The sequence below is a fragment of the Hippoglossus hippoglossus genome, chromosome 13, assembly GCF_009819705.1.
Source record: "Hippoglossus hippoglossus isolate fHipHip1 chromosome 13, fHipHip1.pri, whole genome shotgun sequence".
Taxonomy (NCBI): Eukaryota; Metazoa; Chordata; class Actinopteri; order Pleuronectiformes; family Pleuronectidae; genus Hippoglossus; species Hippoglossus hippoglossus.
In genome coordinates, this window is record NC_047163.1 from 22772663 (window position 1) to 22794877 (window position 22215).

At 43.7% G+C, this 22215-nt stretch overlaps 1 protein-coding gene across 8 annotated transcripts in view; it reads left to right on the forward strand.

Moving 5' to 3' along the window:
• fli1 (Fli-1 proto-oncogene, ETS transcription factor) overlaps window positions 1-22215 on the forward strand; it is a 30534-nt gene that overhangs the window by 3134 nt on the left and 5185 nt on the right. For 3 of the 8 annotated variants that reach the window (XM_034605501.1, XM_034605503.1, XM_034605504.1), the window contains exons 3-6: window positions 7814-8025; window positions 8259-8413; window positions 8915-9118; window positions 16242-16310. In XM_034605501.1, coding sequence (XP_034461392.1) covers window positions 7814-8025; window positions 8259-8413; window positions 8915-9118; window positions 16242-16310 — 640 coding nt within the window. Of the gene's footprint in view, window positions 1-3124; window positions 3303-3322; window positions 3470-7813; window positions 8026-8258; window positions 8414-8914; window positions 9119-16241; window positions 16311-22215 lie in introns of those variants that run through there. The other 5 variants (XM_034605502.1, XM_034605505.1, XM_034605507.1 and 2 more) reach the window with 4 other exon arrangements.

Genomic DNA, 22215 nt, shown 5'->3' on the forward strand with positions numbered 1-22215 from the left:
CAGACTAGATTAGGCCTGGTTCTGTTTGTTCTGTTTCCAATAAGGTTTTTTTTATTATTATTATTCCTCCTGCAGTCAGGGGTAATAGTTTTATTTCTTTTTTTTTTTTTTTTTGCGTGCAAGTGCTGCACCCACCTCCTCACTCGGGGAGATACTGGTAAGAATGTGGCACGCCTCAATAGGCACACAAAAAAAAAATTAAAAGAAATATCCCCCATTCAAGCGAATCCGCGGCCCAGCATTTGGTTTTGTTTGGTTAAGGCCAGGCGAGACTGGAACTCTCCAATAAAAATAAATCTCAAATTAATTATGGCCTGGAGCGAGGGGCCAGACAGTTCGTGCGTATATGTGCTGCAGACACCACTTTCTTTTTGCCCTCAGTATTTTTTTGAGTCGGCCTGTCCTTTTTAGCCCGAGAGAAGGAATGATCTGAATACAGGACTGCAGTCTAATAAAACAGCTCACATGCACTGGGACTGTTTCTTCGCCCACCGAACAGTTGCTCTCAAAACTCTCAGGAGCAAATATAATTCCCCCTCCAGGTATGATCAAAATTTGTTTTCCGTGTTATTGTATACAAAACAATAAATTAATATAGACTATATTGTAGGAAAACGGTTTGTTACAGAGTGTAAAGCAAGACAAAAGGAGAACTTGTGAATGACTTGTTTTGAGAAGTCATATTTTTTTTTCAGAAACAAACAGTACCTTGTCATGACGCACGACTTACCAGGGCACAGTCAAGAGAAATTAATTACAATCTTGTTTCTTTGGTTTTCACATGTTGAGCCCATCTGATGAATAAAATCGTTTCTACTGTATTTGTGTTTCTCATTGAAGACATTTAACTCCGTGAATCTTCGCAGAGCTTCATATAGGCTTAAGAGCAAAGGATGGGCCTATAACAATTGAAAGGCTGCCGTACATAAACGCACCATAGTGTCCGCCCACCTCTGGCGTGTTGCCTCAGCGGAGGAGAGACAGAGGAGCTACTGGCTCTTGGTGTGAGGAAGAAATGTCTGGCTGTCTAGTTCCAGCGTCGAGCCAGATGTTCTGTGGTTCGCTGTGTAAACCAACTTGCATCTGTTTATTGGCCTTCCAAAATGTTTGTTACCACTGTATTCATTATGGTCTTGGTGGGTCCTGGACCCCCGGTATTTCCTAATCAGCTTTATGGCTGCAGGTATTTGAGTACAGGGATGAGGTATAATGTTGTCCGGTGGTCACGTGAAAAGCATCGTGTTTGTCTTGCAGGCGTGATCCATGTACTGTATAGCGCAAAAGGCCTAAACTAACTCACTAATTGAACTCTCCAGTGGAGTGGAGGTTAAACTTTAATTTTTTTTTTATGGAAACTGATGACATAAATTCAAAGCAGCATCAGGGATCTGTTAGTTTCAGTTCTGTGTTTGTGTTATTGGTCAAGAGGTCTCGTATGGTGAATCACCAAGTGGAGGTCACAGCTGAAGCATCTCTTTCATTCGTCACTTTATCAACCGACTCCCTGCAGTGAAAACGACTATATGAAAACCACAAAACCCAGGAATGTGTACATGGAAGAAAAAGGAAACCGAACCAGTCGCTGAAGAGTTAAACAAGGTGTCTCCCTTAATTACACGAGGCTGAACTGGCCTCAGGCAGGAGAAGCCTTGACCCATAGCAGGATCCAGATGTGGTGGTCCCAAGGGTGGGGGCCCATGCATGGCCCCACCAGACCCCCAAGTCGAAAGCAGACAGGCCGGCCCTGCAGCCAGTTGTTGCGGCAGCGGTGTAGTTTCTGTTTGACCACTCAACAAGGCAGAAGCCCGGTACTGCAAAAAATATCACCGCCATCATCATCACTTCGGCTAAATGAATTCTAAAAACATTAAAACCAGCTACATGAGCTACATGCACCTTTGACCTTAGTAAAGTCCAAACAGACTTTTTTGGTTTTCCTAATACAATGGAATGATTAGATTCTATTTCCAAGATGGGCTCAAGCTTGTTTAAAGTCCCTTAAACAAATACAATAGTATTAAAGTATTTTAATATCTAAGTTACTTACTTATAAAATGTACTTGTTTTATCTCTGCTCAGTAAAAACATCAACACTGAAATGCTGAAAGTGGCAATAAATACTTGGAGAACAAAACTCCGATTTACGGTTCTTTCCGTGTTTTCGGTGTGCTCACGTTCAGATCTGGCTCCATGTCGAGCATCTGCACTAAAGTTATGTTTGAATTGATGAGGGCAATTTCACAGGGTAGACGAAAAAAAAAAAAAGAAAATACCTGTGTGGGGGTGGGGAGTATAGAGGATTTCTTTTTTAGGGTCAGGCGTCAAAGAAATCCCATCGAATAACAAAAGCAAAGTCAATGCGGTGGTAGAAATAATAACAATAATGTGAATTAAAACAATAACAGTGATGAATTGGGAGCCCAGTGTTGACGCAGGCTGCGTTTCATCCGTTCAGTCCTGCGCTGAGCCGCAGACGCACACGTGTAGCGCAGACCCACAGACTATTGTGCGGTTGGGAGCTGAATGCTTGGATTTTATTAATGGTGTCTCAGGGAAACTTCACAGAGAGCTGTAACAGAAAAGACAAGGCTGCTACAGCTCCTGCCATACCTTTCTCCCCTCCTTTGATTTAAAGGAGAGCAGCAGAGACACATGTGCCCGCGTACAGTCAAAGATCAACTTTATTCAATGTATCGTTTCCACTGTAAAATATAGAATAAAACATAAAGTATGATGATTTAGGATGGAGGCATGGCCAGATGCATGTCTGATGTGTAGGCGTGAACCTCTAAAACATAGCATCACATACGTTAAGAGTGCCCTGTGTCTTTCCAGAAAGCCTCAGTCAAATATGTGCAGATATAATTCATTAGTCGGACAAATAGTAAACCCGTCCACGCCATCTGTGCCACTACTGGGGAAGCAAAACACACAACACCATTCTACAGCACGCTATACGCAGCAATGGCTCTGCGCAACGCAGGCAGCCATCCTGTAAATATTTCCGAGCAGAAAAACATAACAGCGGAGCGAACAGTCAATTGTTTTCCCTGCTTATCTCTCTGGGACAGTATCCTGCTTTTTTGAAGGCAGGGCTTTCGGTGACACACAGCTTCCTTCTCAACCTTCTCAACAGCGGTGACTTCACTTCCCAAATTTAGAGGAGAGAAAAAACTCAATCCGGTAAAAGTGTCTGTGTCTCTCCGCCACATACCGGGGCTGGAATTAATTCAGGAGCGTGTCATGTTTGGGATATTGTCGGGGTCCGCTGAAATTTGCGCAAAATGGACGGAACTATTAAGGTAAGGGTGGAGAACGGGGTGTATGGGTTTGTGGGAGACTGGCTTTTTCGGAGTTGCGCCTCCTTTTTTCTAAGCAATGGGTTTGAAATGCCCCTCTGTGTCGGTCTGTGAGCTGGGACCTCCAATCTGACGACGATGAGCGGCTTTTTTCTCTCGGTCTGAAAGCGGTAACCAGATTTCCTCCTTTTTTCTTCTTTTCTTTGAGAGTATCCCCTTGTCTTCCTTTTTTCCCTAAAGCTGTTTGGCTGTGAGGATACTTTACCGTGTGGATTTAAGGCTGAATCCGAATCACGCTTTGGATTTGGGGGACCAGGCGCACAATTACGCACGTCTGGGAAAGGCACAAAGGAGTTGCTGTTTGTTTCAGACAACGAGCCGTAGACTTTAACTTCACATAGGTATACGTTATCCACGAGTTCAAGCGTTTGGTTTAGTCGGGAAGCGGGGATTGAGCAATAGCCATGACTGGATGTACCGCTGGATAAGATGTGTCGAGCTGCGCAACAGCGGTGTGGCACATCGCCCGGCTGCAGTCCGAAGATCCGTGGGTCATCAACTGTAATGGTTAGGATTTTTAAAGAAAGAGGGAGAAATAATAATGGCTCTGTATTTGTTTCTGTTGTTTATGGAAAGTGCTTTCACTCCGCTGTCGGGCAGCGAGTTAAGTCAAAGTGTAAGAAGAGCTGTCATTTGGCAACTTCGTGCGGTAACTGCATAGTTTGCAACACTTTTAACCACAGGGCTTCACAATGATACCTTGGCTTGCCGCTTATATGGTTACTCAACTATTCTGAAATGGTGCTTTGGTAGTCAGAGAGCGCTGGTCCACATTAACCTAGGCTACTGCCCCCCCCCCCCCCCCCCCCCGACAGTCAAATTCCAGATGTATTATGGCTGCAGCCACCAGATGTTGAATGGCAAGTCCCCATTAGTTCACCCGAGCCATGCATGCTTTCAGTGTGTCTGTGTCCTCCGGTTAAAAACAAGTGTAAGTAAGCTCAGAAGAATGCAGCATCTGCGTTTGTACTGTTACTGCTGCAGCGAACTGATGCAGGGACTTGTTTTCTTTTTTGGAAATTTAAAGTAGCGGGTTTGTGGCGGCTGGGTGTGGTGTGAGTCCTGGAGGAGTGTAAACGTTGGGCCAGACAAAAATGCCAGGCTGCTTATATAGTCACTTAAATCCCGTCATTCCCCGCTCAGAGCGCTGCGAGTGGTTTGTTGCGCGCTGGGGATGGATGCCACACTGCAGGGGGGTGCAATCATGTACCCGGGGTGCGTGCAACAAAGCAAAAACGTGTGTGGACTAATGCAATCAAGATTGAATCCTTGGGTGTAAATGAGTGGTTATTAGACGCATTCATGCTCGCTAAAAGAGAGGAAGGGCTCTCTAACCATGAGAGCTTCCCGTCCTACACAATCTTTTCCTGACAGGTTTCCTCTTCCTCCTTAAACAAAAGACAGGAATGCCCCCCCACCCCCCCGTCTCTCTCAACGGGTGGCTCCTGCTTAGATGGCTGTGTGTGAACGCCAAACAGACACACGTGTAGTCTGGATGTGGGGCTACTGCATGCATATCCAGTCTGCTCCAGACGCGTCGTGACGCACTTGGGGAGATAGACTTGGCTGATGTGAACAGAGCAGAGGTGGCTCCCAGCAGGTGTCACACTCACACAATACTTATAACGGGCCTCGCATCCTCCCAGCTGAGCTATGGTGTAGTGCTTTCTTTCCTTTGTCTGCGGCTCTGTAGAAAACTGTAGTTCAGATCTTATTTACACATTTAAATATCATATATTCCAGAAAATGGAACGTTTCAATAGTTTTTCGTGATTGTAGATTTTAGGTGAAGTCTTCAGATGAAGTGATTAAAAGTGGCACTTAACCATTTCACAAATTGTCTGTGGACATTGGGAGATAAAGAAGAACAGTAGCACTCACTGTCAATATGTGTGTATGTTGCTCAAAGATACCGTAAAGAGCATCAAATTGCCACTGCTCTGTCATCTGCTTCTCGCCCATGGTGTGCTTTCAGTTTAAAAAAAAAGAAGAGAACCTCTGCAATCTTGATGGGCGCACACACCACTTGCCAATCATGGCTTCAATTGTGCAGGCTGATATGTCACTGTAAATATAACGTGCAACAGTCGTAATAGTCGCCTGAGTCCTTATCGCGCAGTAATGAGACATTCCCTCACTCTTCTACGCTTTATCATCCACAGACTGGCTTCTGTGGTCTGCTCAGATAGTGGGTCCCGCTGCCAGTGCTCAGACTATGATGGATCCACTGATGTAATCACTGGAAAATCTAATTCTGTCGAGATGGTTAAATGCTTCTAGAGAGGTTTTAGTTGTTTGTACTATCGAGCCATTTACCTGAAGAGAAGGACTTTGTGAAACCCCTTGAGTGAGTGAAGAATAATTAAATATAATTCCCCGTGATTTCTCTCAATTTTGTTTGACTGGTCGGTTTCACTTCATCTTATTGTTAGACCAGAGTGAAGGTGCCTTTTATTCCGAAGTGTTCACAAAATATGGTTCAAACTTAACTATCACTGTAAATCTGGATCCATACGTGCAAATACGATTCCTCAGCAGCAAATTAGAAAAAGACCAGTTTAGTTTCTGACGATCAATATTAATGCTCCAAAATCTAGATCAAATCTTGGCATAGTGCCGTTCAATATCAAACATAATCAAATACAATAATGTTCTTCATAATTTAGTGCTCTGATGTTTCCTGTTAGAGAATTCAGATTTCAGAGTTCACGGTAAAAACCTAGTCATTTTGTTTGTGTTTACAATGTATAAAGCAACTATAACTGTCATAAAAAGACTGGAAATTTTAGAGTGTTGTATTTGTTTGTACAGAACTTTTTGACACTATGATTTATAGTCACTCTGGAGATTGTGTGTATGCCTGGGCCGTATGCAGTCACGATCTCCGTTTGCTCCAAAAAGAGACGTTTATCATTCAAATAGGCACGAGTGAAGACTTTCTACTCGCATGACATGTCCTAGAAAGGAATGGTACTGAAGTCATGTGAGATCAGGAGGATTTCACTTTCATAAACTCAACATTTCGGAGAATGCAAACGACATGTTGGAAATATTGATCAATGAATATCAAGTAGCATTTTTCCCCCTGGAGCAGATATGTGGCATTTTGGAATGAAATAATTCAGTCCATGGGGATTAGACACGTCTCGGTCTAAGCTGTGCCATCAGATCCTATCAGATCCAGATGTGCATCAGACTAGAGCCTAATCCTCAGCAGAGACATATGACGGTAATGATTACCCTCGATATTCTGACTTATTGTTTATTTCATTTTGTTTCTTTTATTGTTTATAAAAAACTCATCAGTTACTTATTAAGCAGTTTATGCACTTTAAGCCAGCTAAGAGTTATTGCCTGGCACAGGCCTGAGATGGTGACACTGACATTGTCAAACACTAAGTGGTGAGATCTTAGTTTAAAAAAGTGACACATCAAGTATTATAATCCAGGCTTCGCTTCGAAGACACTGCACGAGGAGCATGTTGAAGACACGTAATATCTTGGCCAGCCCTTCTTTTCTGCGTTTGTTTTCTTTAATAAACTTACATTGCTCCAGCTGAGCCACAGCAGAGGGGTCAGTGTAGCTGTGATCCCCCCTGCTTCTGTTGAGTCTTCAGCTGTGAAGGGAAGCCCAAGGCCCAGACGAGAGAGAAGACACATCAGGGCCTGACAGGGGATTTTGGGGTTCAGTGACATTAAGAGGATAATGGGCGAGAGTAAATGATTGGGGGAATCAGGGAAATTTGTTTAGGATAGTTTTGTACTGTCGGCCTTAGGAGTGTGATGAATGTGAGAGTCCCAATTTTATTAGGGTTAGTTTTGTGGATTTGTTTCATGTGTAAATCTTCAATGGGCCATTACTGGTAGAGAAGCCATATGCACTCGGTCATAATGTTAGTGAAACAGTATGTTGGATGCACCCAATCTTATATCTCTCTCCACTGTGGGCATGATTGAAGTCATCCTAACATCAACAGGAAACGACAGTTGCTACATGAGTTGTATACACAAACTACTTAGGATGCCAGACTGTGATATGACCCATAACTGCACATAATTGCTGTAAACAAAAATACACAAGAGACTGAAAAAAAATCACATCACAAGTTTCTGGGTACTGTCAAATGACAGATTATTGCTGTATCTGCTCATAACTTTGAGTGTATACATTTTCCGTTCTTATAGGATGACTGTATCCTCCAATAGTTAATATAGCTTAGCACAAGGAAGGGAGGTGAAAATAGCAGCACTGGCTCTCTATACTAATTTGAAATGAGCTGCCTAGAAGCACCTCTAATTACCGCACGGAAATAATTGTGAGTGCTCTCCGTAATGTGAAACAAGTGTGGGATAGGATGGCTATATGCTACCTGTGTGGATTTTGCTCATATACTTTATAATTTGCAAAGTTAGTCAAGAAATGTATACCAAGTATTTGCTCTTTCCATCTCCAGGAGGCGCTATCAGTGGTGAGTGAAGATCAGTCCTTATTTGAGCCTCCGTACGCCGCTGCTGCCCCTCTCCCCAAGACAGACATGACTGCATCTGGCACACAGGACTACGGCCAGACCCACAAAATCAACCCCTTACCCCCACAGCAGGAGTGGATCAACCAGCCGGTGCGGGTCAACGTCAAGCGAGAATATGAGCACATGAATGGATCCAGGTATGGCACAACAACCACTTCCTGTTTTTTGTTTTCGCATATATATTCTTCTTTGTCCTGTGAAATATGACCTCGTCTTGAATATCCATATATTTTACAATAACGACCTTATACTTTTATACCTTACATCCCTGCAAGTGTGGGTCATGCCAGAGTAAACGGCTGGAAAAGAAAACGAACAACTCCCAATTTATCTGTTGACAATACTTTTACAACCGTGCGTGTTTGTGTAGCAGGGAGTCTCCAGTGGACTGCAGCGTGGGTAAATGCAATAAGCTGGTGGGGGGTAATGACACCTCGCAGATGAACTATGGAAACTACATGGACGAGAAGAACGCCCCTCCCCCCAACATGACCACCAATGAGCGCAGAGTCATTGTACCTGCAGGTAAGGATAGCTACGAGAGAGAAATAATGGTGATTGCGTTTTCCTAATGGTGCAAATTGTTCTAGGTGTTTCTCCCACGCCGCAGCTGTGATTACACACAGAACCGCTCCTCTCTACTGATGTCATGTTGCCAATGCTGTAAATGTTTTACGAGTGCCATTTTTATTTACCCACTTCGAGGTGCAAAGCATTGTTCCAGTGTTTTACATAACCCATGAGTACGGCTGAGTCCGTGCAGGTAGAGGTGTCAGTTTGTTTGCCAGAACTATATTTTATTGTATTTCTTCACTGGTTCAGAGTGTGAAATAACACAGCTCATGGAGCAACAAGTGCAGGTTCGGGGTCAAAGCCTTTAGAAAAATTGCACAAGCTGATCACGTTTTTACACATAAACCAGAGTAAAAGAGAGAGAATGATTGGATGGATTGGAGAACCACTTGGAGGACACTCCTTAAATGCAACTGGTAAGTAAGTCAATAACATTCTGCTTTCTTCCTGCAGACCCGTCGTTGTGGTCCCAGGATCATGTGCGCCAGTGGCTAGAGTGGGCCATTAAGGAGTATGGCCTGTTGGAGATCGACACGGCCATGTTTCAGAACACAGACGGCAAAGACCTCTGCAAGATGAGCAAGGAGGACTTCCTCCGGCTCACCACCATGTACAACGCCGAAGTGCTTCTCTCTCATCTCAATTACCTCAGGGAAAGTAAGTACACTTAATTAAGAAAAGAGGCAAATCAAAAGGAACACTTTCAGATAATAAGTTCATTACATACAGGGACTAGTGTTTGACTACAAACTAAAATTGTTGGACAAATAAAAGTTAGTTTTAAAATATAGGACAATATGGTATATATTGTATCTCTTGTAGGTTTGAAGGTCTTCTGCACAAATTAAGTTATGAATTACCAGTAGATGCTAGTAGGTGTTAGTGGCCACCAGGGGATGTTAGGCACATAACGTCAGTTGTGCACCTTAGCATCATCAAGTGTTGTGGCCCGATAATCAATGATACAGGCCGAACTTGAGGGTAGGCTGAGGCTAAAGATAAATCTGACTGGCTACTGGTTTGTATGGCAGTACTATGAAAGCCATGTGGCCCGCTCACTAGATCAGACATCATTACCACCAGTTGATAGCGGATGTTAGTGACCACCAGTGGATGTTGGGGACATATCTTCAGTTGTATACCTTTGCGTCATCAGGTGTTTCAGCCTTTTAATCACAAGACACCCATTCTGCGGTGTGTGATCTTTATTTTATGGGCTGGCACAGGGCTTGTCCTTGGATCCCCAGATCTCTGAGCAACCTGATGGTGGATGTTTCAATAAAACCCCTGCAGCCAACCTCAACAGGGCAAACTATTGCTTTGCCTCAAATGCCATGTCTGCCTTTTCCGCAGCCTTTTCCTCTCATTCGCTTCATCAACACTATCCTCCCAGGGTACTGTCAATTCTACAAAGTAGACAACACGCAGGGTGTTGGACCAGAGTACCAGGTCAGGTCTTAGGGTGGTAGTGACAATATGCGGGTTTACTCCAACTGACCACTCGTGGTCAGTGGAGGAGGCCCTCTCTTTCCTGTTTCCCCTCATGGACAAATGTTGTCCTTTGAACTGCAGTGTTTTGGATGGCAAGGCATTGATGGCAGTTATCTTTGTTTCAATTGTAAAAAATTATCAGCAAATGATGATCTTATTTGACAGCAGAAGGGCGATACTAAGACAATAATGTTGACGCACTGTGCTCGTATTTCCGCTGTTCTAGCGTCCATCTTTGCCAAAGAATAGTCAAAGTCAACATTGACTTTCAAAACACAAGCCTCCTCTCATATACTTTTCTCTACTTTTGGATGAGACGAGAGGGTGAAAAAACGCCAAACCCAAGCAAACAACATGACACTTTTTTTTTTGTCACCGCACTATATTCATATTACCGTCAATAAACAATGAAATTGCTTTTACTGGAAACTTATTTCTCCGTAATGTCTACCCAGCATTAAGCAGAGCTCTGGAAACCAAGAGGGTTTCTTTCCCTTCCCCAGATAACCATCAACAGCATCCCCCCACTACACTTTACAGTGCCTTATTCCACATGGTCCACAGAAAGATGAAGGCCAGGTGCATTGCCTCGGGAATCACGCGAGGCCTGTGTGTTCAGCACGGCAAAGAAAGTTGATCTGCAATTTGCAACGGAGGCAACTAAATTTGAGCCTCTTACCTTTGAAGAGTTCCTCTGTGGAATCCTGCTTCATATGCTTCGGCGGGGAAACAAAGCCAATCTTCTGAGTCAGTATGCAAATTGCATTTCAATACAAGATGTAACATCTGGTGTGGGTATTGCTTTGAATACACAGTGATGTATCTAGTTCAGACAATATCTTTGACCCACTGTTTACTATAAAAATAAGCAGATCAGGTGTAATGCGATTGGTGGACATACAGAGAGTCGTTTATCCCATCTTTGAATTCTTTCCATTCTACACCTTTGAATAGTGCGAGCTGCTTCTGCACAATATAACGATACCACGCTGGGTGGAGAGACTGATGGCTTGACTAAATTTAACATTACTCCCAAAAAATTGTGATGGGCCTCAGTGTGATGTAATGGGAACTATATTTTGTGGGTGTCAACAGTTTTCTCTGTGCACAGCGTCTGGGCAGAAAGAGAGATGCTTGTCATGAGTATAACAGCCTCATTGTGTAGCGCTGCAGCGGGTGGATCTGTCTGACCGCCACTGGGAACACTCCGCAGAGCAGTTTTCATTATGGCCACTGGCTGCGGGACTTAGCCACGGATTAGGCGTGCTGCACCGCGACTCTGCCCATTGCTGTCCTTTTTTGATTTAGACCTTGTATGTTTTGGAGACAGAAGAGATGTCTTGGGAATCCTCTCCACTTGCCAGTTGAAATTGCTTTGGATCCGTTCCCGAAAATCAAAAAAGATGAATGCTCCCATTCCGTGCCTGGACTGACTGACCTGTTTTGGGGAAGCTCTCTGAGAAGTGAGCAGCATGTATTATTGACACTGGGAGCCTAAGGGCAAGAGGAACCATGTTTGTAAATGAAGGTCTGAGGAAGACTAAGAAGGACTTGGAGGAGGAGGGCTGAGGAGGAGGAGGGTTCATGCAGACGCTGCAGGGCTGATTTGGAAACTAAAGCCATTCTCTCTTCTCCCCCCGCAGCACAAACAAACACAATCATAGACGAGGAGTAACCCCGTCCAGAAAATAGACCTCTGGCTTCACTCACGAGAGCTGGAGCCGGGCCGAGCTCCCAGAATACAGAAAAAGAAAGAGGGAGGGGGAAGGCTAAGCTGAGTCCTGGAAGTATTAGTGATTACAGGTCATGTGATGGCTTCCACCAACCCCATTCCCCACTCTTTACTATATTACGCCCGATCCTCTTCCAAAAGATGGATGGTCCAAGGGGGTCTGCAATCATTTCATACACATCTGTGAGCATGATGCGTGCGTTGGGTTCTGGTTTTTGAACCTCTGATGAACATTCCTGAGGGTCATTAAGTCCTGTATGTACACTGTGCATGTGGCAGGGACACACTTCTCCACAACACGGCCATATCATAACAAAAAGAAAATTCCTGCCACGTCATGTGCAGAAATGTTGTTCAGACGCCCACGCTGGTGAAACCACGGGTATCTGTCTGGAAACCCAGCTGCTTACAGTAACAAGGGTAGTTGCCCATGCATTATTTTGGCCTTCTTGTTGGTCACTTATCCAGATTTTCATAAGTGATGGCCGCCCACACCCCAATGTGCTTTCAATTTTGTGTGCAATTTGAGAATTTGTTCAAATTAGTCTGTCAGGGAGGGACTGTGGACTGTTTGCTTTATCGCACCCATGTAGGTCGGTTTGATACCACATGTGCTGGAAACGGAGCGGAGCAAAAAACCTCAGACAACGAGAGGCTGTATCCTCCAACACGCAGAGATGCAAGAAGAGAGGGGGAGACAGAGAGAGAAGAAGGCAGCAGTGAAAGGAGGGAGTCAAGAGGGAAAGTGACGAGACAGAGAATTGAGAGCAAATCTGCTGTAAATCTAAAGAAACATAATGGAAGAAAATTGGATAAAAAAAAAGATATCCTTGACAGATAGCTTTTACAGTAGTTATTTGAGGACAAGGGCAGGAGGGTGTGAGGAGGAGAAGCAGTTATAAAACGAGAAGAGTGTGAGATAGAAAAGAAAAAAGTCTCCGGTGGACTATTTTTTAGAACTGTGTGGAAACGGTGCGAGGTGGTCATGATTGAGTGCCTTTGGAGAATAGCAATAGTTCTGTTTCCCAGCTGTCGCCATTGCTTGTGTGTCTGGATGGATTTACAGTGAGGGAGTCAAGACGGAGAGAGAGAGAGAGAGGGAGAGTGATAAGTCTGGGCTTCTGCACGGCTGCTGCTCGCTCCAGAGTGGGGGACATTCTCGAGCCCTCAATAGTTTATACAGACCATAAACATCTGGGCTCGAAGGCTGAGTAGGGAAAAAGGAGGTCTGGAGAGCTCTCTCGTTCTCGTTCCCTCGCTCTCTCTCTCACTTACACTCTCTCCTCTTTCTCCTCTCACAACATTTTTATTGCGCTCCCCTTGCATTAGTTCTTTCAATTGGCAGATTATCACTGGTGCAGAGGGGCTCAACGACCTGGCTCCGCGCCCTTTACTGTTAGCTGTCTGCCGTTAGCCACCATTACGGAGCAGTCTGTGGCTGCTCACTTGACTACTGGGGTTCAGACACTTAGCGCTCCAAGATTTTTTGTACATGCATCATATTAGCATAAGTGGAGGTGGATAAGAAGCAGTTGCTTGTAAACACTGACAGTTGTAATTGAAGCTAGCTGTTTGGAGGCACATGATAATTGGACCTGAAACCCAATCGCCAGTTAAGAATTTTATTATTTGTTATTCTTTCTCACTGCAATATATGTGCATTGCAACAGTTAGGTTAAGTAAAGGGTCACTAAAGGAGACATATTGTGCTTTCTTCAGTTTTTCTTTTCTCTAACGCATTATCTAGCCAAAGAATCTGCAGTAAAGGGAGCTCCTCTCCCAGAAAGAACACACTGCTCCTAAACGCCATGTCAGGGCTCCGGCCGAGTCTCCTGCATCATCGTGATGTCACGATGTTAATCTAAAAATAAGAATAAATTGTGGAGTAATGTTCAGAACAATGAGGTAACAATTAAGGTTAGTTAAGAGGGTGCTTGAGCGTAGCTTCACTATGGTGACGGCATTCAGGGCAAATGTCAAATTTGCTGTTGATGGTCAGCAAATACCTCCAAAGCACAGGCTGACAGCTAGTTAAACCAGAATGTATCATTATCTATGTCTTTGTGTTGGAGGACAGAAAATGAGACGTGCAGGTGTACAAGCGTTTTTTGTTTGAAGGCACTTTTGACGGAGCCGATGGCTGAGTAACGAAAGCAAAGAAACGATAAATATAACGTATTATTTGGGGCTTGAGAAATTAGTAAATGAATGTAAACACTTTTTTTCAATCATTGGCATGTTTGGAGTTATTCATTGAATTAGTGGCCAACTATGTCATCTGATGGGAGGGGTTTACTTTGTGGTTCGGGAGGACCTGTTGCAGGTTTTGCAATCCTTAAAGATTGCCTTAAGAGACATTGGGGCATGTCAGTGCAGCTTCATGCTATAAAGTTGAAGGATGACTTACTGTTGGCTGGAGATCACTTGGCGGCAAGATGCCTTAAACTAGGTGACCGGGACCCGGGGTTTATTGACAAAGCTCAGACCACATGTTTGAGGCAATGGTATCATATAGCGCTACAGAATAAACAGCAGAGGCCTGATGCAGGTCCGTCACGTTGCTGAGCGAGCCCTGAAAGATTTCTGTCAATCTTATGGGTGTGCCAAACAGGAGGACAGGGCCTTTTGAAAAGCGCCATTCAGTCAAGGACAGAAATGAAAATTGGTCGTGGATGTTATGTAATCTAACAGACTCTGCGCAGATGTGACTGGAGAGGGAAGGAGAGGGAAGCCGAGGGTCTCAGAGGCTGAACACTGGCCAGTCCTCCCACTGTGCTGTCAGATTACCGGGACATGTTTGTTTTCTGAGAGAGGAAGAGGCCGTCCAAATAAATAGGCAGCGCAGCCAAGACTCCCTCCACCGAACCGTCAGCTGTGGTCTCTCTCTCTCTCTTTCTCCCTTACTCTCCCCCATGCTCTCTCTCACTCTCACTCGTACAGCAGTCCTACATTTGTCTGTGGGATGGTTTGAGGTTTTCTCAGCAATGCTGCCTGTTTGCCTGTCTGGGTCAGCCCACATATGTGGCACACAGTAGGAAAAGGGTTAACAGCCCCTTCCTGCTCCTCCCCCCTTCTCTCCCCCTTTTACTTGATTTTTTTCTGACAGTCTGTGCATCTTACTCTTACACTTTCTCCCTCATTCCAAAGATGGCGCTTTTGGCGGATTGCTTGCCCCCGTGCGCTTACACTCAGCGTGTGGAATTATTTTTGTACGGGGAGCTGCATTTGATTGCTGAGCAGGGACCCGGCCTCATACAATGGCTCCCCTGTTCTGAGGCCCCCAGGTTTCTAAACTAGACCCAGAGCCTTGGGGGTGCTGTGGAGTAGGTAGAGCAGGGGAGGGGTGTTTGGAGGTTAGAATACATTTGCAGAGCACCCCACACTTTTCCCCCTCGGCCACCCCCTAAAAAAACAGACCCCTAGTCTGCCACCATGGGCCCCTCCACCCCCAATTACACCATCAGCCGCACAGCGAGCTGGGTAAGAAACCTACTTGGTGTAGTTTTCTCTCAAGAAACAGCACATCACAAATTTAATTCTGCTCTGCAGTTTTTCGTTTCTTTTTTTCCCGTCCCATTCACAAAAGTTATCATCCTGGCTCAGCAGCTCCCCAAATCGTAACACTCCCTATGTAGTAGCTGCCCTTGTGTTTTCTCTGTGCATTTTTGGGTCTGTTTTTCCACTCGCTGATTTATGCCTGGGGGCAGCTAAAATTAAGGGAGCATTTTGGTGCCGCCCAGGGTGCCTGTGTAAGTGGAGGAATGCAGTGCAGAGTTCTGCTCCATAAGGTGAAATGAATAGGCAGCCATGTGCACAGTCTTGCCTCCCTGACTTTATTATTCGAGTTGGGTTTGCTGTTAAAATGCTGACAGGCAACATTTTTTCCCCTCTACCTTTAAAGGACTGACTGTGTGCTGGATGTGCTTTATTTGGGACAGGATTTATGTGACACGAGCTATTTTCCTCCTGAGTTGGTTTTTAGGGACAAAACAGGAACACGATTCAACAAATGAAAAGGGTGCTTTGGTGCTGCCTGACAGTAATTGAGCTGAACCTATTACTGCCACCTACTGGCTATTGTCATACCATTTGAACTTATTGTCACCCAGGTTTCAGGATAAGTGATGCCTCCATCATGATTCATTAATACATTTTTACAAATATTACTATTCTTCACATATTCTATAAACCAAACGTTAAAAGTCTTACTACATACACAAATTTCCCCATTGCGGGAATAATAAAGGACTTCTTATACAGATAATACTGAACCTACGTTTATATATATATATATATATATATATATATACCTGCGTGGGACTGCAGATGAAAATTTGTCGAAAAAAGAAACTCTGGTACATTAATATGAACCATTGTGCTCATATTAATTAATGTACACTGTCCCTTCTAAAGTTAAAGTTAGGTGTATAATATAAACTGTTAATAACTGAATGCTCTTAGGAATTGATTAAATTAGCACATTTTCTACCCTGGTTTTTATATGCATGTTTGTGGTGTCATTCATTTCTCTTGATGCATTATTTCCTGTTATTACAGGTAGCTCATCATTATCCTACAATACACCATCTCACACAGATCCATCCCCACGCTTGGCTGCCAAAGAGGGTAGGAACACATTTCTCTCTCTATTCTCTATGTGTCTATCTGTCCATATTATTATTTTTTTATCATTTTATAACCTGGAGTTATGTAATACAGAAGTCAGAGAATTCTTATCTGTCATGTCTGCTTCACAGTGCCAACCAGATTCAAACACACACCACGCACACAAACCCAAAGCACATGCGGTCAGTAACAAAGCTCTGGGCAGGTGCACCTTTTGTGTTGTAAAACATAATATGAGCCAGGCTGCCCCAGCAGACTGTTGCATTCAGGCCTTGTACCCGAACACTGTAACAACACATCGGCTCTGAGACAAAAGCAGCGTGCTGATGACCTCTGTCTGCAGCATCGGGGGCAAGAGCGGACTGTGAATGCAGCCATGACGGAAAAGAGGCAGGATGTTAGACGTGAATGAGGATGTTTGTCGCAGAGACAGGCGTCAGAGAGAGGAGCTGAAGCAACAATGTGAATGGAAAACGTTAGAAGCTGTACTGCTGGTTCAGGCCAGATTGAAGTGGAAAGACGTGTGTCACTTTGCACTTTTACCCCATTTAGTGCGTCAAAATGCATTTACGCCATTTTTAATGAGATTACTGTCACTGTTTATTAAACACAACATCAGTCACACTCCCGATTTAAACTGTGAAGGAGCCTAACACGTATTCACTTTTATACACAGTTTCATACATTGCTTATTCTATTCAGTTTTTTAACACGAAGGGTAATTTTATTCACTACACAATTCAACTTTAATAAAATACATAATAATCAAATGCAAGTTTTATAATTGTTCATTATAGGTCTTTAAATTGAAGTGTTGAGACTTCTTTCTTATCATTAACATTGCTTACAACAAAAAGCAACCAGAATGGCAATCAGTCGAGCATTTTCCTCTGCCAAGGCCCAACTGTCCCCTTCAATTCAATCAAACTGCAGCAAATTACCCACACTTATACCAGTTATACCACTTATACCTCAATGTGAAGACATTTTTAAACAACATCTAAAAATAATCCTCCAACCAGGTTTTGTGGTAATCTGAACATAACTCTTACTGTAATACTGTTAACTAACAAACCAAAAAATGCAGACGAAAACACAACCTCCTTTTCAAAGGTAACAACATCTATTAGCTCACCTCATCTAGAGATCCGTCATGTTCATTCCGAGACTAAAAGACAAATTAAGTAGAGCTACTTATTTATCCGATACTTTGCACTATTTAAATCTGGGTCCACTCTGTGTCTGAGCTGAGCTTAAATACTGAATCTTGGTTTAAACTTATAATTTATGATAAAATAGAAATCCTGCAGTGAATTGTTGTTACTGTTGAATAGTAAAAGACGTCTTGCAGAAGCCGGTCTGAGAACAATACCCTGCAGCAGGATGATTGTCTCTTTCCTCTCGATTCCTTCTCACTCTACAAACATTATTTTGTGCTGACACAACGTGAACTATGCGAAGGCTGCACTGCCTATCTGTTAGAAAAAAAGCATCCTTTAAATCAGCTATACGGTGTCACCACCAGAGACGGGAGAAAGGACTGCAATAACAATGATAGCCTTGCTCACAGGATGAGGCGCGCTATCAAGGCAGAAGGAGAGGAAACACTAGGTCCGATAAGTGTCCAAGAATGCCCTCTGCCTCGCTCTGTCTGCCCAAGTGGTGAGCGTGAGCAGGCCGCGCACTTTTTCACGCCCCGGCATCAATACCAATAGACCTATGGGCAGGCCAGATAAGATTCTGCTCGGCCACCCCCTGACCCCGGCCTTCCTGGTTCTCAGAGCCAGGTATTTGGACTGGCAGGAAAAGAGTGTCACTCCCTTCAGCAGCATTTCCTTTTTCACAAGAGGTGCCTTCTATTACAGGCCTCTGCAGCGCTGACCGTACTTCTAGTTGTGACACAGACTTTTTCATGAATTACCAAATACAACCATATTATCCGATTGATCCCCGCGCATCAATCACTTTGATCAGAAATGTGCCACAGCGCAACTTTAATGCAAAATTTGTGTGGAAAAAGTGAAACGAGACAGACAAAACATACAAAAGTCGGAGCGGAGAAATTGTGACTCGACAATAAAAAAGCGGTGTTTCTTCAGGAGAAGCCTTTATTAACATTTTCACAGATCAGCATTGCCAGATGTTCAAGTTCATATTGCCTTTTGAGAACAGTCAAATACCATACAGGCTCTTTGGGGTAGAGTAAGCACGAGCGTACAGCAGGAGACAACCCTTAATCTGCTCCAGACTCTGTGGTGTAAAATGCAATGTTATGAATAAAAGAGAGCATATAAAACACGGAATGCGGCAGCTATGAAAGGGTGTGTGCGGCTGTGTGCGGCTGTGTGTGTGCGTGTGTGTGTCTAAAGTCTGTGTCTGCGATTTGCCTGTGGACAGGCATGTGTGTGAGTGGGTGAGTTTCTGTATGTCTTAGTACAGCATGTATGCTTTTACATGACGTTTAGGTGCATATGTTCCGTTAGTTACTGGGTGTTACATTTATATCCACACAGTGCTTGTTGCTGAGCCTTTGCACCTTTCTGAATGTTTTCCGTTCTGTTTGTGTTGCTGCCCTGACGTTTTGGGATTTTGTGTTTTCGCAGTGAGAACACTCATATTCTCCGCCGCTTCTCGGCGAATGTGGGAAGATGATGATTCACCTCTGCGAATGTATTCATTTTGCTGCCAAGTCAAAGTGGCAATACAATTTGAAGTGTGCCATTATGTGCACAAGCTGTTATAAATCCACGACTTTCGATTGCTCCCCTTCGCTGCATTTTGTCAAGTTAATAAATAAATAAATGAGAGATGAAATTCTCTCTTTGAAATAGAAACAATGATGAGGGGGTGGGCGAAAGATGCCTGTAACTTTTTGCCCTTTTGTGTTTATGTTTGGTGTGTGCAGCGCCGTTGCTGAAATGTTTTGTTTTCTTTAAGTGATGCTTCTCTGCTCTCATGCACCAACTGTCTCCTCGCTGTGTGTAACTCCTGTACTTTGCCATCATTCTCCTCCTCTCATGGCTCCTTCCTCACACAGATGGCTTTTAAAGCACCTGTATTACGGGTATTAAAAAAGTTTATCCTGTCTGGGTCTCTCTCCTTGGCTCAGACTCTGGGTTAAAAACAGTCCACAACTTGTATCTTCTTCTTTCCTCTCTCTCTCTCTGTCTGTCTCACCCTCTATGTGCAGTTTCTTTTTCTCCCTCTCCATCTCCTCGCTGTCTTTGTCCTTTACTCTCCGTCTCTCTGCCCCCCTCTTTCTCTCTTTCTCTCTCTCTCTCTCCCTCTCTCTGTCTAGCTCTCGGGCCTTGTTTTGACTAACTGGTCCTGCAGTCAAAGTCTCCCAGGAGCGTGCACCACACCCCAGACCGGAGTGGAAACTGGCTCAAGTCGCAGTCAGAGCGAGGCCTGGAAAAATGAAGGCGGGAGAGGTGGGGGGGTTGAGGCGGCTCTGTGTGTCTGTGTGTGTGTGTGTGTGTGTGTTTGTGCACATATTCAGGGGTCTATGTCTGTGTTTTGCGTGGCCAGCTCGAACCGCACACCCCCCACCACTCTGGGCTTTGTACGTTTTGCATCTGCTGCTTCATCCTCCTCCTGCACTTTCACTTACATGTTTCGCCAGGTTTCTCTCCGTCAAATGAACCCCCCCGAAACAGAAGTAATGGTGAAAACCTTGAACGTGCTGCGTGTGTGTTGGTTTCTCTCTTTTTTTGTGGCACTGTCTGCCTCTATTCTGACTTGCAAAATTGTTTTGGAGGTTAATGTAATCTGCTGCCAACAGCTACACCGAGGGTATCTGAGAGATGTGGATGAGCCCACATTACTGGGCATCTACTCCAGCCAATACCAGACAGTAGCTGAGTTTGCTGCCATTGTTTTCTTTGCAAATTCCAAGGTTGTGCTTCGTCTGACTCTACTTTTTTTCATCATTTTCCTCCTCCCGCCCTTCAATGTTTTCTCCTCTTTTCCTTCTCCGTGATTTTTTTTGTGTACTTACTCGCTCTGTCTCCATCTGCATCTGTCTGCTTGTCAATAACTTTCCTCCTCTTTCCCTTTTACCCTCTCCCCAACCAACTCCTCTTCTGTTTGTAACCCCCTCTCGATATACATACAGGGAGGGGGCCCCCGTTGTGTGTGGTTTTTTTTTTCATAGTGGTGGTGGTGAGCCAGTAGGGGTGGGGGGCTGTGTGGGGGTGTGTAGAGGGGAAAAAAGGGCCAGTAAAACAAAGAGAGGTTGTCTGCAGGCGAGGCAGGCAGGAAACGCAAGTCTCCCAGGACTCTCCCCCAGTCACTGCTCCTTGGCTATCCTGCCGGCCCACAGCAGATTGAACCTGACAGCCCCGCTGAGCCGCGGCAGCCCCACTTGTTATTTGTCCCTCCTCTCCTTCTTTTTGTCTTTTCTATCTGTTACACTTGCATTCCTTTAATTCGTTTGATCGCATCCTCATTTATGCATTTTTTTTAGTTCATGTCCTTTATATCTCCACCGTCTCTTTACATCTTCCTCCACCGTCAAAAAACCCCTCTCTTCCCAGTAACAGTGCTCTGAGACCCTCTTGTTGTCTGTGCAGAAAGGAGGGAATCGTTTACCGAAATATCATTTACTGAAATATCAGGGGTTAAAAGTTGAAAAGTTTGAAACTAATGAAGAGATCAAACGATCCTGAGCAACAGGAACTTTTGCCATTTGGGGATATTCTGATATAGTGAGGAAAGGGAAAACATCCTTTGAAAGTAGACACGTTGGATTTGAAGTCTTTTTACATTTTCAGTGGTATGTTATGAAAGGAGTTAAACAATAAAACACTTGTGTGGTGGGTTTCCCCATTGTGGGACTAATCTTATCTTACTGTTTCTTACCAGGCAAACTTTGTTCTCATAGTTGTAGTGAGAATGGAATCTTGAGCTCAACTGTTCTGAAAGGAAAAATAAATTTGACTCCGATTACTTTATTATTTGGTGTTTATTTAGGGGAACCAAGACGTCAATATGTTGAGATCCACAGGAGGGCAGTATTGTACAGTGTTTAGAAACATGCAGGGGCTACTGATGATATATTTGATGCTACTGGATGTCTCTCTGGTGTGGCTGTATGAGGTAATATGGTTCAAGATGACACGCAAACCCCAAATGTATTGTTGTTATGAAGACGACCACATTAATTTGTTTCAGACATATTAATAATGAAAAGCTTTCTACATTACATTTGTCTTGTGTACTAAATCAAGGGGCCTTTCCATGTAAAAACTTAGATAAATATGGGTAATTATAATATGGTTAATATAATATTATAGTTTATTAAATGATTAATGACTGAATAATGTTGTGACTTGTGTGAATGCACAAGATAAAACATGATGAGACTAATCTGAAGATAGATAAATATTCATGTCTAAATAAAGCAAACAGCGACAACACACAAATGGCATCAGAACAATGGATGACATCTGAGATGTCAAACCATATTATTCTAATGATCAAACCTATTAAGTTTAAAGATTAATCATGCATATTGTGTATAAACGCAACGCTGCCAGCCACATTTTTTCCTCATATATATTTCTTCTGAATAATGTAGCCTACATATGTTAATATAACCATTTTTTTATTCTATATATTTCATCATACCTTATTCTCCCTTTTTCTAGGGGCAGCCTAATGGAATGATTTCTTCTTCTTCTTCTTCTTCTTCTTCTTCTTCTTCTTCTTCTTCTTCTTCTTCTTCTTCTTCTCACCTGTGCCATATGTGGACAGGATTTCCACTGCACTTTTTTGCAACACGATCAACACTTGCTCATTCTTCATCTGTGTTTTCAACTTTTCGAATTAATGCATACAAACTGTCAATTGTTACTGTCAGACACATCTGTCATCACCATTAGACTCACTCTATCCGTTGCCCTCT